This window comes from Diadema setosum, chromosome 20, assembly GCF_964275005.1.
Source record: "Diadema setosum chromosome 20, eeDiaSeto1, whole genome shotgun sequence".
Taxonomy (NCBI): Eukaryota; Metazoa; Echinodermata; class Echinoidea; order Diadematoida; family Diadematidae; genus Diadema; species Diadema setosum.
Window position 1 is genome coordinate 33702123 of NC_092704.1, and position 17715 is coordinate 33719837.

Below are 17715 nucleotides of genomic sequence, written 5' to 3' on the forward strand. Positions count from 1 at the left end.
TGGTTTACTTCCTGTTTTTTGTCCCATTCATCGCACAGCCAGCACGGTTTGGTAAAGATTAAGCGCTTGAATAGACACTGCACTTCAGCGCCTCTTTTCTCAGTTCACACTTTTCCTGAGTTTGTGCTTTCTTTCCAATATTTAGATAGGTTAGGAGAGTCCATTTGATTTGAGTTATACATCATTTTAAAGCTTAAAGTCTGCTCTTTCAGAATATGGTCTTAACTACAAATTCATGTCTGGCGACTTTTTGTTTGTTTTGAGGTGCAGAGTCACATATATATAATATAATATGACTATAGCAACTTGAACATATTATATATATATACACATTAATTATACACATAATGCATGTTCTATGGTGCACTATACTAGATTGTAGAACGACAAACATTAAATTATCCCAAGTGCTGTTTTGTTTGAATAGAACTGCACGAGGGATCGTATTTGGAGTTCTATAGCCCAGTACTAATGTATCAATGGAACATGCACTATTTGTTATAGTAAATAGACTTCTCGACCTAGGCCATCAATGCATGTTGCGTAGGTCTACTAGATATTTATGCATCTAGATCTAGTGACAGTAGTGTTAACTTCTGCATTTCTAGTACTGCTTGTCATAATAAACCATAGGCCTACTAGTATTAAACGTTCTAGCTCTAGATCCATAGGGTCTAGACCACACTCCTACTTCGTTTTGAAAAAAAAAATACATCTAAAATACTCAAGTTTCATACGTATAGAACAAAATGAGCTCCAAATCCAGATGAACACCAAAAAAACTTCAACTTGAATGCGCAGAAATTCAAATGAAATCTTGAATGCACAACCGGAACAATGGACAATTCACCCTTTAAACACTCTAATCAGTGTCTTCAGTTATTGAAATTTTATTTCTGATTGTAGATTACTTTCACTTTACAATAATTATTGTGAAAATGAACGTGCATTTGAAAGCTCACAGATGTAGATATGTTCACTGGAGATGCAGTTGGCTGACTGAGATCCAGCTGAGATGACTGTGGTGGGGAAGGAGGCGCAATTGCAGTGGTGCTCGTACTAGGTCCAATATACATGTATAGTGTCAGTAGTATCAGTAACGTTAGACCCAGAAGTAGAACCACATGCACGCTGTATCAGTAGCTGAACAGGGCCAGAGCTAGTAGCGTTCTATAGTGGGACTAATAGTCCCACTAGAACTCGGTCTTGATCTTGTTTTCTTGACTGTAGGCCTACATTCACCTCTTCAGATCTGCTGTACTGCATGGTGCTTGCGATCGTCAAGCTCATTCTCCTCCTCTGACTCTTAATTCTCTACTCTAGAGCAGTGCTTAATCCGATTTATGTCCAGATATGGACACAATGTGCGGAGTTTGAAACCCATCAGTATCACGTTTGTTAATAGCTGTTGCACGGAGGTAGTGATTGGAATATAACCTGGAACACTTGGCTTCTCTTGAGATATTTACTGCCAATTTATTCCAAGTTTATTCATGCCCACAGCTACATTGTCGTAACGAGGGTTACATGCAGGCCTAGCTGCCTTTGGCCGTTGCCAAAATGCTTCCCATTTTCATTCGTATATAAATATATATATATATATGTGTGTGTGTGTGTGTGTGTGTGTGTGTGTGTAGGCGTACCTGTGTTTTGGTGCCTTGTCTGCTACCGGCGGTTTTACGCTGTCGCGATCTTCAGGCAGACTGACAAGGTGGTGTGTTTGTGTGCTCATGTGGCGCGGTGGATCGGTTTGACGCATGGATGGTTTTTCTGTTCCGGTGTCTGCATTTGGATATAAGTTCGGCCCTTTTAGTGAGTGCATTTTTGTTTCGGATGATGATGGCCTTCTCATCGAGGCAGAGGTTGCACAGGCCACTCCTTCTTGAAAAGAGTTAAGTTTGACTTTTTGTGGATGTCCCATGTCAGTGTGAATTTTGCGCCTAATATGCTCTGCTTTACAGCATTGAGTACTTTTCAATCCTCAACAAACTATATTCCCGACGGATATATATATATATATATATATATATGTGTGTGTGTGTGTGTGTGTGTTTGTGTGCGTAATACATGAAAATGATAATAAATGCTCTTGATGAACTATATGCTACAATTGAGTACTATTAAAAAGGTATGATGTCGTGTTGTAGTCTTTGTTTGGCTTTGTCCCCCCTTTTTTTAGACGAAGCGGCAATGCACCCGGTTCGCGTTTCTACGAGGGCTATCATGTGATAAGTTATCAGGCAAGAGATACTGTCCCAAACTATTCTACCTGTAAGGTCCAGTTTACTGTCACATGTAAGTAAACATGTTGATTTACTTTGTAGCGGAGGGTAGAAGAAGAAGCAGATTGTATGTTGTTGTTTGATATTGTATGATGATTAATGTTGACTATAGTTGATTTTTGTTGTTAGAAATGAATGTTGAATTTTGAAGTACGGAATAGTATAATGCAAAAGTGAATGAAGAGTTTAGTGTAGATAATAGTTTCTGATTTGGTAAATTGATAGAAAAAAATAATGGTTGTATATATTTTTTTTCTCAGGCATGTATATTTTGATATATATGATATATTCATATTTAATTATAGGGGGTGCATTTTTCTTTATAAACTCAGACAGTAAGTTGGATTTTTTTCCATCCCGGTTGCAAACTGTTATATATAGTTTCATTCTTCATTTTCCCAATGTTATGAACAGTTCTGTTCTGTTTGATGTACTATTCGGAGTTATGTAAATGTTATTTGTTGTCTTGTTACCTTGTATGTATGTGTTTACAGGGCCCCCTGGAAAACAGTACTTGATTACTGACGGGGCCACCCTGTATAAATAAAACGAAATAATAATAATACACTGCAAAAAGTCCGGTGTCAAATAGTGAACACCGAGCTGGTGTTAAATTTTCGGGGCTCAGTTATGGTGTTAAATTAACACCTCCGGGTGTCATTTTCAAATTTAAAACTGTTTTTTGAAGAGTTTCTTAGTAACTGCACTTCTTGCTGATTTTTAATTTAAACAAGACGATCAAGAATTTTACATTAAAATACTAGATTTTTGAAAATATGTGAAAATAAATCTACACCACAGTAACACCAGCTGGTGTGGTCTCTTATTGAAGCTGGACGGGTGTTAAACCATTGATATTAACACCAACAAATATCAAATCAACACCATGTGGTGTCATTTTTGAATTAACACCAGTACAGTGTCAAAATAACACCAGGTACAGTGTCAAATTAACACCACGAAGTGTCAGGTGAACACTTTTCAACACCATCGCAGTGCATTTTCTACACCTGTGGGTGTGGTCCTCTATTGAAGTTTGATCGGTGTTAGATTTAACACCCATGGTGTTAAATCTAACACCCATGGTTTTAAATCTAACACCGATGTTTTTACAGTGTAATAATAATAATAACACGTTATATTGTTGTACACACTGACGATATAGAGCATAGTAGTCACTTTACTCCAGCAATGCCTGCACCGAAACTCTGAAAATTAAAAACTTTTGAATCAACCGCCCAATTTTTCTCAAACTCTGGCTGATGTGTACTACTAATATCGGTGTTGTCACCAAATCCACAAAAATAATTATTTCTGACTTGGTTTTTCTTTAATCAAGATTCAACCTGTATTAGGCCTACTGAATTGTTAGTCTCTTCACAATGTATTCCCTATAATTTGCTGTTTGATTTTAAATTTAATTCTCTTTTTTGTTTTCATTACGCTATATAGTAATCCAATGCTCTACACTGTCAGGACCACAAAACGGTTACGTGTCATGCCCGCAGGGAAATCTACAGTAGTTGGATCGATCTGCCATTACCACTGTTTCCAAGGGTACACTCTTAATGGCGCCACGAGTGAAAGATCGTGTGTCGAGCAGAGTGGGACCGCTGCGTGGTCGGGCTCACCTCCTAATTGCGTGGGTAGGGAATTTTTCGATTGTGTTTTGTAGCTCAGCAATGTTAGCAAAAAAATCCTGTACGTACATTTAACCCACCGTGCAGGTACTTGTTAGATTACAAGGAGTGAAAAATGTTCCAAACTATAAAATACAAAAACCTTTTTGTCATCAAGTCATTATCAATCAATATAACCCTCTCAAGCCCAAGGTTAGAAACATATTGTGTCTCATACCATCTATTATCATTTGCCACGTTAACGCCATTACAATTTGTAGCTCAGTTTCAATTTTTTGGCGAGTATTTTGAAATTTGATTTTTGATTTGATTTAATATATTTCCGCATTCAGTCAGATACAAATTGAATATAAATTTTAAAAGCGCAAAGACAAAGAATTGCAAATGCAGTGAAATAAAACGATAACAGTACACACATAGATACACATATACACATAAAGCAATTGCATTGGACAGTATACATACACAGAAACCTAAATAAAATATACAGTATTTTTTCAGTAAATAACAGAGAATTGAATGCAGGAGACTGCCATCGTAAGCGATTAAGATTGAAATGGATGGGGCCTCATTAAGGACTATCCACCGAAACAACTCTCGTGATCAGGTGGGTGCAGTGCACCCACCAGATATCAATAGCTATGTCCATTATTGCTGGATCCGTGGCAACCGTAAATCTACAACCATGCCGATCAGAAATTGGGTTTTTTTCTGATCCAATATCACTTAACAATTCAATAGTGGACGGAAAGGGGATTTCTATGCTGTAATTTGCTGAAGGACAAAATGAAATGATGAAGAAATTATGGTTCAGAATGTCCCCGAAATTGGTTTCTTTATTTCCTCTCTTTACATGTTACAAAGGTCCTATATCATAAACGGGAAGTGTGATATCAAAGCCATGTTTTCTATTATTGAAAAATAACATTACATCATTCCGAAATTAAGGATGATGCAGCATATTCTGTTGCGAAATATGAAAAGGCGCTAATATAACTACTGGAAATGTTATTGATAATTTAATTTTCTGCAGTCACTACATTATGCCAACATCTGGGATGGGCTGAGAAAGGGAGCTCTTAAAAGAAAATTGTGTGTGTGTGTGTGTGTGTTGTGTGTGTGCTTTTATTCTTTTGGAAGCTTTACGGGCAAAACTAAAAGGACTTCTTACCGTCCACTGTTTTGTGCGGACTTCTTCTGTCCGTTGTTCTGCTTCTTTTGTTCCATGTCACACCATGTTCTCCTACACACCCACCATTGATTTACCTAGAATTGACCTGCTCAGAGACAGTGGTGACCTCGCCCCCTGAAAATGGACAAGTCACATGCACGAATCGAAACGTCTTCCAGAGCGTGTGCTCGTACACATGCGACAGCGGCTACAGCATTCCACCGGGCCAGACCAGGGACAGAGTCTGCACAGCGAGCGGCTGGACTGGATTACTGCCGACCTGCGAAGGTGAGTTAAAATCAATTCAAGACATTTTTGTCACTTTTCCGGTATGAAATGACAAAACTAAGCACATTCAAGTTTGGAGCATGACAAGATATCTATTAGGCTTGATAATACAGTTTCAAACAAGAAAGACAATTTAAAAGAAAGTATGAGTTGTTTTAAAGTACGCAGATTATTTGTTTAATCTAGTAATTGTGTTATTCAAATTAACGTGAAGTTTAATGTTGGAGTGGAAACAATAAAAAGTCCATGGATCCAGTCACAAACTTATAATTAGTTTTCGAGCAATGATCATACTAAAAATTTGATTAGCCTATAAAAGAGAGTGAGAGAGAGAGAGAGAGAGGTGCGTGGGGGAGGGGGACGTGTATTATCAATTCACGTTTATTCGTATTCTCACATACAACACGCCTGTCATCGTGGCCCTGGTGCGAGGTTAGACAATAATTCAAAGGTAGTCTTCTTTATCCAGGGTAGTTTGGTTATAGGATATAGTGTTAGCACTGCTCTAACAGAGAGCCCTGCTATCATTATTACCCTGCCGTTGGTTATATTATGCACCAATCTATTCGCTTGGGTCGAGAGGAGCATGGTAGGGAAAACACCTTGTCCAAAGCATCGAGAGTCAGGAGTCTTATCTTCTATAAGTGCCCCAACAATTTAGATAAGAAAACCGACTGCTTTGACTTTGAACAAAACAACGAATTTTCACCGCAAAATGAGGCGGTAAATGACCTTACTTGTTTGCAACGCTCTCACGTCAAATTTCTCGGCAAAGGTACAACCAATAAAATGCTGTTATTATCAGCCTCTTAACTGCTAAAAGTGCGTACTATGGAACTCCAAAGTGTTCTATGCTTACACTCTATTTCGTAAAGGTATAAACCTATAATCATTACACTCACGGACCAATACAAACACCTGAGGCCCATATCCAAAGGTTTACGATTAAACTTATGTTCGATTTATCTAGCGCAACTCTGTGAATCAGGCGAAAGATCAATAGGGAGCATACGAGACGATGGTAGGTCTCTTTCATAAAGTTACTTTAAATACCTATGATTGATAGCGGACCAAAAGATATACTTTGAATTGCATCAATCATTCGATAAATCTCACGATCAATCTTTATGAAACGAGCCCCTGGTGTAACCAATGGTAATAGTTCGTTGTTGTGTCCGAGCTACGTCATCTCCAAAACGCGAGCTTTCGATGGCGATGATTTCTGCGCCAGTGAAGTGTCTCTGGTATGACGAGTCCATGCATGCAGGTAAAGAGCAACCTTGACGTTGATCCAGACTATGACTATTAATGGTCGTTTGGATCCAGGTCCTAGGAGCGGATTCGGTTAACTCCCTCAACCTCAACGATAAGTGACTTCAGTTCCGGAAATAAAAGTTAATGTTTTGAATAACACCAAACCAAACGTTCTTGTAGCATAATATTCTTCGTGACACTATATTATGCTTCAACATCCACGTTCATTATTCCTACACACGCATTAATCAGCACGTGGATAACTGATACCCTCCAATGAAAATGTCACCATCCTCTGAATTCAGCCTTGTTCAAAAGACATTATATGATTATCAATATGAGTAAAATCTTCTTGCTTAGTAGCTCGCAAGACCCATCCGTGACTTGTAACGAAAAGGGGTAAAACTTCGTAAATAAATGGCCATTATCCATCCCGACTTCATCAGCTCTCCTAAACTTACTGCTTTAAAAGTCCCTCCTTGCAATAGTTACAAGATCATAACTGTTATAATTGATATCAATCGATAGCTATCGATTGATAGGTAAGATGAACGTAAAAAATCAATTTACTTTCATTTAACTTCTGCACGTTAGTTATTTATTCTAGTTAAAGTGGCGACACTTTTGGCTAGTGAGAGGAGTACCAACGTACTTAGCCCTAAAACGTACAACAGTCCTAGCATGCGGAATAACTTAGGCAGGTTGACATAAGTTGAAAGGATGGCTGCTTTGGCTTTCAGGCAACGCGTTACATGCCTGGAAAAAAGCGAAAACGCATGCTTTTAACACGTAAATATGTGTATAGCAAGTCTTGCCTACAATGGAGCGTGACACCTAGCAACGAGCTTTCCTGATTGCAAGCCGTACGATACACAAAATGCCCTATAGAGTCACACTATGTGCATAAAGTTTATCATCAAACCTAAGACATTAAAGGGGCCCGATACCTAGAGAGAATATCTAATTTGAATGCTTATCATCTTTAGGCACTTATGAAAGTGAAAATATGTGAAAGGAATTTAAAAAATGAAGCAATATCTAAACGAGTATGCGTTACATATGTAAGTCTTATGTAGCAAAGTTGCGATGTCAAGAACATTATTTCCCGTGGGAGAATAAAGTACGAAAAAAAAAAGAGATGCAGATTCTACCCTCTGATTGTGACAGTGACACAAAGCGAACATTTATGATTTAAGAGTTTTGGACACAAGTGCAGTACTGAAATGCAGTTACCTGGTGAATTGTTGTAAAGAAGACAGTAACAAATAGAGATTACCAGTCAGCAACTTCTTTCACCAGCAACTGCTACTTCAATTTATTTGATCACCCTGCTCCTAATCTCTTCCTCCCCCTGGTCTTTGTTCTCCGTGTACTCGTCTTCCTTCTACTCCTTATTCTACTTTTTCCTTTCATCTCCTTATATTCACTTTTTCCTCCTGTTCTGGTTTTTATTGATTTCCCAGATTCCCTTTTTTCTTTAATTCTTGTATTTACTAACTTCCATCCCTTCTTTCAACTTTACAATGCACAGACACTTCTGCACCCACCTTTGAAGACTGCCCGCCATCACAGATTCTGTATGCCGCTGAGAAACAGGAAGCAGTTATTGCCTCGTGGACCCCGCCCACAGCCATCGACAATTCTGGCGCCAATAACACAAATGTCTCGCATGTCGGCCCAACCCCAGGTTCCATACTACCCCAGGGACATTACATTGTCACATACACGGCTGAAGATGATAGCGGAAACGTGGGATCTTGTGCGTTTACAATCACGGTACAAGGTACGCAGTGACCTAATTTAGGTCCTCATGAAATACAGGAATAGCATTGGCCACATGTTCTAATGATCCCAGAGCTCTGTTACTATATAGTGAATGGCGCCACGAGCCAACTAAAACAGACACACTGCAGACGTCCAATGTCAGCTCCAGGATAGAAGGACTGCAAAACTACAACTACAATTGATTTTGAAAGCTAACATCATTTTACATCCAACTAGAAGGGAGATCTGTCAAGTTAATACCATTCTGTTGAGGGATTCAGGATAGTTCTTCCTTCTTTGTCTATTTAGTAATACCAAACAAATTTCGTATGACAATGCACGATGGAAGTTGTCTTGTCTGATTAACAGATAGTGACCCAACTCACAATCGAACAACAATTAGTCGTTTTTTTTACGAGTAATTATTTTGTGAATCTTGAATTTACTGTAAGTACAATTTTGACATCCCAAGTGATAGAAAAGGACAGAAGGTTCAGCATTTTCCAGTGGACACTTCGCCCAGACAGTACATTGTATTGCCGAATACTGCTTACACAGATGCTCTTGATAAATGGTCTAGACGCAACCCACGAGACAAGTAATGGCTTAAGTCTTGCACAGCTTTCTGTACAGGTCAAAGAAGATAAAAGTTCAGTGGAGCAAAATTGACCTACTTATTCACAGCAAATTTTGACCAAATCATGTCTGCAAAGCTGAAGTTATCATCATGATGTATCTTTTTTTTGAGAGAGAAAGATCAGAAATGCCAAAATTGATTTATTGATGCAATGTGAACGTGACAAAAGGATTGAAACCCGAAGTTCTGTATGATATTAATAATTCAAATCACAAACAAGAGACGGATCGAGATTAATAACCCAACTTTTTTTTTTTTTTTTTTTTTGGCGTTCGGGACAGCGTGAAGTTACTTGGGACTCTAGAGTCTAGCGGTTCACCGTTTTGACTTGGACCATTGAAAAAAGAGTTAAGCAGGAAAGTAAGACTCTCAAGAACATTGATCATCTGGCCACCCTTTCTATACGTATGAAAGCTGCATAACAATTGTGTTATTGTTTTCCGGCTTGAAGTCATCCACTGCTCCACTATCCCCATCTCGCTTGGTCTCCTGGCAAGCTGTCCCCATGGCAACCTACTGGGATCGACCTGCACCTTCAGCTGTAGCCTTGGTTACCGTCTCCAAGGGGTAGGTAACACCACCTGCCAGAGGGAAGGACTGTCTGGGAAATGGACTAACCAACCTCCTGTATGTGAAGGTAAAGACCAAACAGTGATTTTGCCCAATATGGTAATCTGAGCACTATGACCATTCATTAACAGCCGACAGATGCCGCCAAATAAGTCCTTGAGGTAAAATTCTGAAAGAAGATAGCATTACTGACAAGAAGGCATGTACTTTTAAGGCACCAGGACTGGACATTAATAACCAATCAAAATGCACAGTTGAAAAGGGATATTGAAATTACCATTCCATTTGAGTATTGAGTCTTCGCTTGTTGTTTATTTTGCATAATTTTAAATAAAAAAGTTTAACACATGTTACTTTTTTTTCTCGAGAATATGTTCATTGAATCATATTTTCAAATGAATTATTGCTTATGGCATAAACATTCACTCGCTTATTTCAGTGGAAGGGCATATATTTTATATAATCCAAAGCTGCAAAATATCACAGTCTCAGTGTCAGTGATAACCATTTGAGAAAAAAATGCCAAGCTTCCCACTTCATACTATGTTTGCTCTCCTCACAGAGCTGCAGTGTCCAGCTGTAAATCCACCAGAAAATGGAGGATTCCTGAATGGACAGACCTGCCAACTATCCTACGGTGCATCCTGTTACTTTGCGTGTCTTTTGGGTTTCCGTATAAACAACAATGTGCTCCGGTGTGTGGCTCAGCCAGGAAGTGAGGATGCATTCTGGGAAGGCACAATGCCGGAATGTGAAGGTGCGACAAGCATTTTGTCACTTGGCAATCCAAAATCCAACACCATACAGAGATTCATGGAAACTGTACCCAATTCATCACCTCAATACAAAATCTGAGGATATCTTTCCTGCATGGCCTCTCTAATGAAAGGGAGGAGGGGATGGACTATCACAATCCCGTCTCCTTTACAAAAGAAGTACCCCCCCCCCAAAAAAAAAACAACAACAACAACAACAACAACAACAACAGCAACAAACAAAAACAAAGAGGAAACAGAAAAGGAAAAAAAACAAAAACAAAAAAACCCGAAAAACCACCGCTAGTCAAAATGTATCACTAAGTTTCTCTAAAATTGCATCTCTTCTTTGCCGCAACATTTTTTTGAGGAGGGAGGGGTAAGGGGAAGGGGGGATAGATTTATAACACAACAAGATGCAAGGTAACATATTTATACCACAAGTACTTTCACTATTCTTCAAGAAAATGTCTCACGCTTTGTGCTCATTGCGTTGTTTGCAGTGTAGAAATAAATGGATTGCTTGACAGCCACTCTTAGTGTAACAACTTGGAAAACCCTTCGTCATTCCATTCAGTAATATCCCCACCCCCCCAAAAAAAAAAACAAAAAAAAAACGAAATCGCAGTGAATATCGCTACCCTACTTGCAGTACAGTGCACTCACGTTATAACGACTAACGTTTATAACGAAATACAAATTCAGCAGCATTATTTTCCTTTCTCTTTTTTTTTTGTGCGGTTATAAAAATAACGAAATTTAGATATATAACGAAATAAAATTGCCGGTACTGATAACTTCTTCATAACGGGACTACACTGTTTACAACTAATAAGTTAACTTGATATTTTCACATCCGTCTGTAGTTTCCAGACAAAACAAGCATGTTGTGACCCTGAAGTAATGCACTCTGAAGGGGTATGTTGTCCCACTTTTTTTTTAATGTATGTATGTGTCTCTGTCTTGCCTTAGTCGAAACTTGTGACAGGCCCAGCCTGTCTGGTCCACTGGAGGTCCATGTCAACTCTTCCACTTGTGCCACAAATGTTCAAGTCCCAGCTGGGAACGTGTGCGAATTTGAGTGTAGCCGCGGCTACGTCATACAGGGCTCAGCGAATACCACCTGTGGATTATCTGGCACGTGGGAACAGCCGCTACCAACCTGCGAAGGTGCTTTGACGGTTCAATTATTCCATTGACCGGATGAATTTGTTGTTTGTTACCAGTTAAAAACAAAATTTCAACTCAAGCAATTTTCAAAGGTTTTTTTTACATAGAACAAAGTAAATTGTGGCTTCCTTTTACCATTATAGGGTGCTCTGCATCGATAAGGATAAAACAAACCAAAAGAAAACAAGACAAGGTGTTTAGAACACGACTTTCTCCATGCTATTGATGTCTGACTATATGTCATCTATATACGGCCTAGTGGCGGCGTCTCCAAATATGTAGTGGTGTCATTAACTTTCTGTGAATATGACGTTCGTTGGAGGTTCTTTAATGAAACAAAGATCGTGAAGCGCATTTTTGTGGAATAGTAGTCTATAATAGAAAAGTTCTGTTAAGGTTTCTAATTCAGTTGTTAGAAAAGAGTGAAATGAAATTACACACTAAATTCACAGCAAAAAATAAAGAAATAATAATAAAAAATGAGTGCCCAGACTGGCCGAAAAAGGATTACATTTATTTATTGTATTACCTGTTCCATCTATGTGGGGACTATTTATCTCATTTGATCGTAAGCAATTATTGTGTGTATTTTCTTTTATTGTCTGTGGTCACAAATAAAAAAAAAAATATGTACTTTAAAAACGTATCATGTAAAATATGTTTTGATATAAATTAAAAGAATGAATTGAAATCACAGTAACCACTTACCCCCTCCTCCTCCCCCTTCCCCACCCCCAATAAAAGGGATTAATGTATCTGTTGTTCAAAAATCCTTGCTCCACTCCCATCATGTCTTGCCCAGCTGTGACCTGCCTTGGTAGCAACCTGCCACCCCCACTCCACGGGGGAAAGAGCGGCTGTCCTCACGAGAGGGAACAGTACGGTACGGTCTGCACCCTCTACTGCGACCTTGGCTACCAGCCCAGTGAGGCTGCGCCTATTCTTAGAGAGTGTCTTGATGACGGGGAAGGAGTTGGCGTCTGGAGTGGTGGACCCATTTCTTGCTCAGGTGCTACTTTGATAATTATGCCTGAATGTTTCAGGATAGCGCAGGGGCCTCTAGATTATTCAGGGGACCATAAAGATAGTATAGTTTGCATTTTTAAGTTTCGGATCCAGGCGGGGGCTCACCGCCCCCCCCCCCCTATATTTTATGTTTAACAAAAGAAATGAAAAAAGACAAAATGGGACCGTGCGCCCCTCTTTAACTTTGCAAAGGCGCCCCCCTTTGCGGAATCCTGGATCTACAGCCCTGTTTTCTGTAGCTGTGGGGCGGGGGTTAACAGATGAAAAGCTCGCCGATGATTACATTACGAACGGCTTTCAGATATTTAAAGATGGATATGACAGATTCCCTTTTGTGTGATTTATATTCCTGCTACAGCATTCAATTGGGTGTGCAGATATGCATGTCAATAAACCCATAAACGAACACTTAAATAAACTGGGAGAACATAGACACTCCAGAAAAAAAAGTTTCTTTAATGGCATGACCAAGATGCTTCTTAAGCCAAGTTTACTTGCATGTTATGATTTTGCAGCAATTTGCACTGTGTGCACATGTATGATTTCTTTTTTAAATCAAATTCGTCAGTAAGTTCGAAATTGGTTTGGAGCAGCTACAGGGTGGGAGGGGCATATCTATCGCGATAGATGATAACGAATAATAAGTCATGTCACGTTTGTTATTATCTCATATGAAAACAGAAAACATGATTTCGGTTAAAATTATATGTAGCCTACTTCTTATCAAAACATAAAAATTTGCTCTGTGCATAATATTTAGCACGAATAAAGGTTGATATCACAAGTTACCAATAGGCTTATTTAGACAACTTCCAGCAAAAAAAAAAAAAAACTCTGAATCTGGTTTTAATACACAAATGATGATTTGTGAATCTTCATTTTTGTTTTGTTTTGTTTCAATTTTCCTACACAGTACCTTTGTTGTAGAATAAAATAAAAGCAGTTTATTACAGAAAAGCTCACAAGAAATTGCAACACCATAATCTTTAACCCTCAAGCGTTTTGATATTTCCCTCTCCTTCTCAGTTGTTCAATGCCTGCCAGTAGATGCTCCAGTAAACGGCCACTTGGTGGATTGCACACTGGATGGTGAAGCGAGCGATCCAACACTACGCCAGGACTACAGGACCACCTGTACTGCCTTCTGCGACTCTGGCTACACGCCAATGGGAACATCCTCCCGGCGTTGCCTTGCCGATGGCAGATGGGATGGTGTGCCGCAGATCTGTGAGGGTAAGCTGATGAACCTTCCCAGTGTATTATTCCCCCACCACTTCAATCACTACACGTCACGTACTTTCAAGTCTCTATTACTTCCCTACCACCTCAGTTCTCAACCTGTAACAGGCAAAGCCATCACTTGTCCGCACCAACCCAACTTCCCTAAAACAATTCTATTCATTTACGCTTTGTATTAGATCACACGGCACCTGTCATCGACTGTCCTCACGATAAAGTGATCTTTGTTGAGTCCGGTCAATCAATCGGGACAATTCGCTGGGACCAGCTGGAACCTATTCAGGTATAACTTCCTTGTTGAATGCAACTTTAACTATATGTAGAGCTTTTCTGCATTGATACTGTAAATGTACTCTCACTTTGCCCATAACAATTAGCGTTCTCTTCCATAAGATGTAATATGTTTGTAACTCCAAAAGGATTAAGTAATAACTGACAAGGAAGTCTGGTAAATACTTTGTGTACTTCTCTCTCTCTGTCGTTTGTTCAATCAAGTCTCAACAGATTATTCTACCTTGCATGCGAATGTTGTTACCTGAAAAATTATACCAGCCATTAGGTATATATATATGTATGTATGTATGTATGTATTTGTGTGTTTGTATCATTATATGACGAGTGTGTGGTGGGTGAGACGAGCGTCTAATTTGCTCAATTTGAAAACTGATTTCAACAAATATGGGTAGCAGGATCACTATTGGCGTATTTGCGGGATACAATAGGTTTACATAGGCCAAAACATAGTTACTTTCTGTATGATATATGTACTCTGAGCTGTTGCTAGGTATAATCAATACTGTTTGACATTTTGCTCTCAGGCTACTGATGCCAACACTCTTATAACTGCCCAACTGGAAAGCATTGACTCGGTCCCTATCACTGGATCTAGACCGACCACGCTGGTGGAAGGAGACCATTCCCTGGTCTACAGGGCAACAGATGCTGCTGGGAACAGTGACACATGTGCATTTGATGTACAGGTCAAAGGTTAGAGGTCATCTCATAGTAGGGATTCGAGTGTTAAAAAGGGATCTGAGAAGTGTGTTCGGGAACTGTTTGATTGTGGGGGGTGGAGATACCCTTTTTTACCCTGAGGACTTCAACCTTATGTCCTGACTGATAACGTATGTAAAGATCACTGACTGCTCCTTTAGACTGATGTAAGTCTACTGACCCCTAAATTCAGGTCTGATTTTTTATTGTATTACAGTCAGATACACTACTGATTGAGTCATGGTGCTACCAAAAATTATGATGTGATCAAAAGTCAACTTTTGTAAAGAGGTGTAACGCTGATCAATGCGAATTATTTGTTTCTTTTGTTTCAATCACAGTTGTGAGATGTCTTCCATTGTTTGCTCCTGGCAATGGTGCAGTGACCTTAACATCAGGTCAAGGGTCATGTGAGGGCGGGGCCGTGCTAGGGTCGACATGCCAGGTAGAGTGCAACACGGGCTTTGACCTCTCATCGAATGAGACTGTTGCCAATTTGAGGTGCGTACAGCAGGAAGAGGGTACTACCATTGGTGCGTGGGACAATCCATTGCCGCTCTGTGAGAGTAAGCATCACTTTCTCATCTTCCAGATCGTATCATCAAACCTTCAATTCGAGGAATCTAATTGAGTAAAAAAAGAATTATCTCACTGAGGATTTGAGTTATTCTCTATCCACGTTCATGTTTGAAATCAAAATTGAAATATGGTATCCATCCTTTCTCCTCTTTTTTCTGTTAAAATAATGAGTGGTAAAATAATGTTTATACGTATATGAGTATTTTTTTCTTCAATTTTCTGCTTATCAATAGGTATCCCAAATAGTGTTTTCTCCCTCTCTCATTAGGAATTACATTATAAAAAGAATTGCCATTGTTTCAGTTTAAACATTTTCAGCATTATGCAGTAAATAGCATAATTTATATTCATTTCTTCCCTCAATATATTGTTTATATAAATTTCGATGTATATGAAATCGGTCAATGTACATTGTCTTTCCTTTTTTCCATGCTATGTTTTGTACACTTCGTTGAAAATGAAATGAAATGAAAATAAATAAAATAAAATTCTGTTATGAGGAACATCGTTGACCGCGGTCACTGATGTTGTCAAATGCCTATGTTGATCTTTGTTGTCTATTTCCCTTGCATTTGTGCATTAATCTGTCACTGTTCCCTGAGAAAAATATCCATAATCTTAGTAAAACTGAATGAACGAAACAGAAAAGATAACAAATTAGTATTCAATTTATGTAACCCTAACAAAATCAAGATATAACAAAATCAAATCAAGTCTCTGAATAAATTAACTCTTTCTCCAGTAAATGAAATAGAAAACCCAGGATCGAGAAAGAAGGCAATTGGATATGAAATATTGCCTGTTACGGTGATTATAACAGATTCAGTGCATCAACCTTCACACTAATTGCACAGAATTTTTTTTTTAAATCTTAATTTCAGAGGTAATTGCTGTTGGAAATATAAATCAATTTTATTGTTTGTCAAAGTAACACTTGAAAGGAGTACAACACTTGCATGAACTCATTGCATAATGTTGTTCAACAACAAAAGAAACAACTAACAAACTAATAAAAATAACAAGAATTCTAGAAACGGGGAAATTAATTCCCTGAATGTAAGATAGCATTATTCCGAAATCTAAAGTGGAACCTTTAAATTTTTCTATTAATGTAATAGCAGCTGTTTGATATCAACCAAGATTTGAAATTAAAACAGTCATATTCCATTAATTGGATATCACTATCATTCCTGCAGTTGTGACTTGTGAAGTAAATCCGCACATGAACAGCTCGGTGCAAGGGTGCCCATTTGCCTCAGTGAATTACGGAGAGCAATGCCGGTTTGTGTGCAATGATGGCTTCCTGACATCAAGTGGCGTCAGATCTGTTACCAGGGTGTGTCAGGAGGATGGATTACTGAGTGAAGAAGAGCTCATTTGTGATAGTAAGTTCTTTCTGTATTGCAGTGTCTTTCGATTTCACCAGAAGAGCATCATGTGCCTACTTTGGTCTTCACTCAGTGCTAAGTTGTTAATCCTGCGGTGTTAAAGTTCTCAGAAACCATAGTTGAATGTATAACATAAATTGACCTTGTATGCACGTACTGAGTTTGATTTGACATGATTTATGGCAATATATTGACATTACTTGGTCGCCTGAACTGACATCAGATTTTAATGATATTATTGAAATATAATGATTCACCGTATTTTCCTCCAGTGTTTGTTTCATTGCTCATTTCATTTGTTGTAGCCTCTAGACTCTAGCAGAATGCCTCTAGCCTATACATGAATTAGTGTTCTGTGGATGTGAGCATCTGATATTACATGTCATAATAATCATTCACACATGTTCAACATCAGGGCCAGTCACATGTCCATCTGGGTTCAGTCTGGAGCATGGTACCGTTACACCCGAGATTTGCACCGCCAGTGATGTGAAGGTACCTTACAACACACTCTGTAACTTCAACTGCAACAATGGCTTCCGTCAGTACGGTCCCTACGTAAGGGCATGCACCACAGATGGCGTATGGAGTGACAACAGGCCCGTGGTTTGTGAAGGTAACCCGAATATCCTTTTTAATAGACACACTATTTTTTCCCACGGAGATTGGCTACATATAGCATAACACAAACTCTCTCATTCGAATATGGAATGGGTTCACAAAGACGTCAATCTTTAATACAGCAACAATCAAGCCCTCAATGATCTTGCTCTATGTGTTTTTTTTTTTCATTTCAATTTAAGTGTCAGTTTTGAGAGACATTATTTGCTCTTAAAGTTGTGAATGAGTTTGCACCTATAACGTTACATGTCCAAGGAAAATCAGCTGCACTTATCTGGTCTTCCATAAGATCCACGTGTATGTTAGGCTGTGACCACTTCACCGGATTATGCACCCTG

General features: G+C 38.9%; 1 protein-coding gene across 1 annotated transcript in view; it reads left to right on the forward strand.

Moving 5' to 3' along the window:
• The window catches only part of LOC140243626 (uncharacterized), an 85614-nt gene that overhangs the window by 12001 nt on the left and 55898 nt on the right, over positions 1 to 17715 (forward strand). Inside the window, 15 exon segments of the mRNA XM_072323291.1 lie at positions 2180 to 2295; positions 3735 to 3799; positions 3802 to 3928; positions 5193 to 5381; positions 8167 to 8418; positions 9488 to 9673; positions 10169 to 10363; positions 11334 to 11531; positions 12334 to 12540; positions 13584 to 13790; positions 13976 to 14079; positions 14615 to 14783; positions 15131 to 15355; positions 16565 to 16753; positions 17172 to 17372. Of these exon segments, the coding sequence (XP_072179392.1) occupies positions 2180 to 2295; positions 3735 to 3799; positions 3802 to 3928; positions 5193 to 5381; positions 8167 to 8418; positions 9488 to 9673; positions 10169 to 10363; positions 11334 to 11531; positions 12334 to 12540; positions 13584 to 13790; positions 13976 to 14079; positions 14615 to 14783; positions 15131 to 15355; positions 16565 to 16753; positions 17172 to 17372 (2630 nt within the window).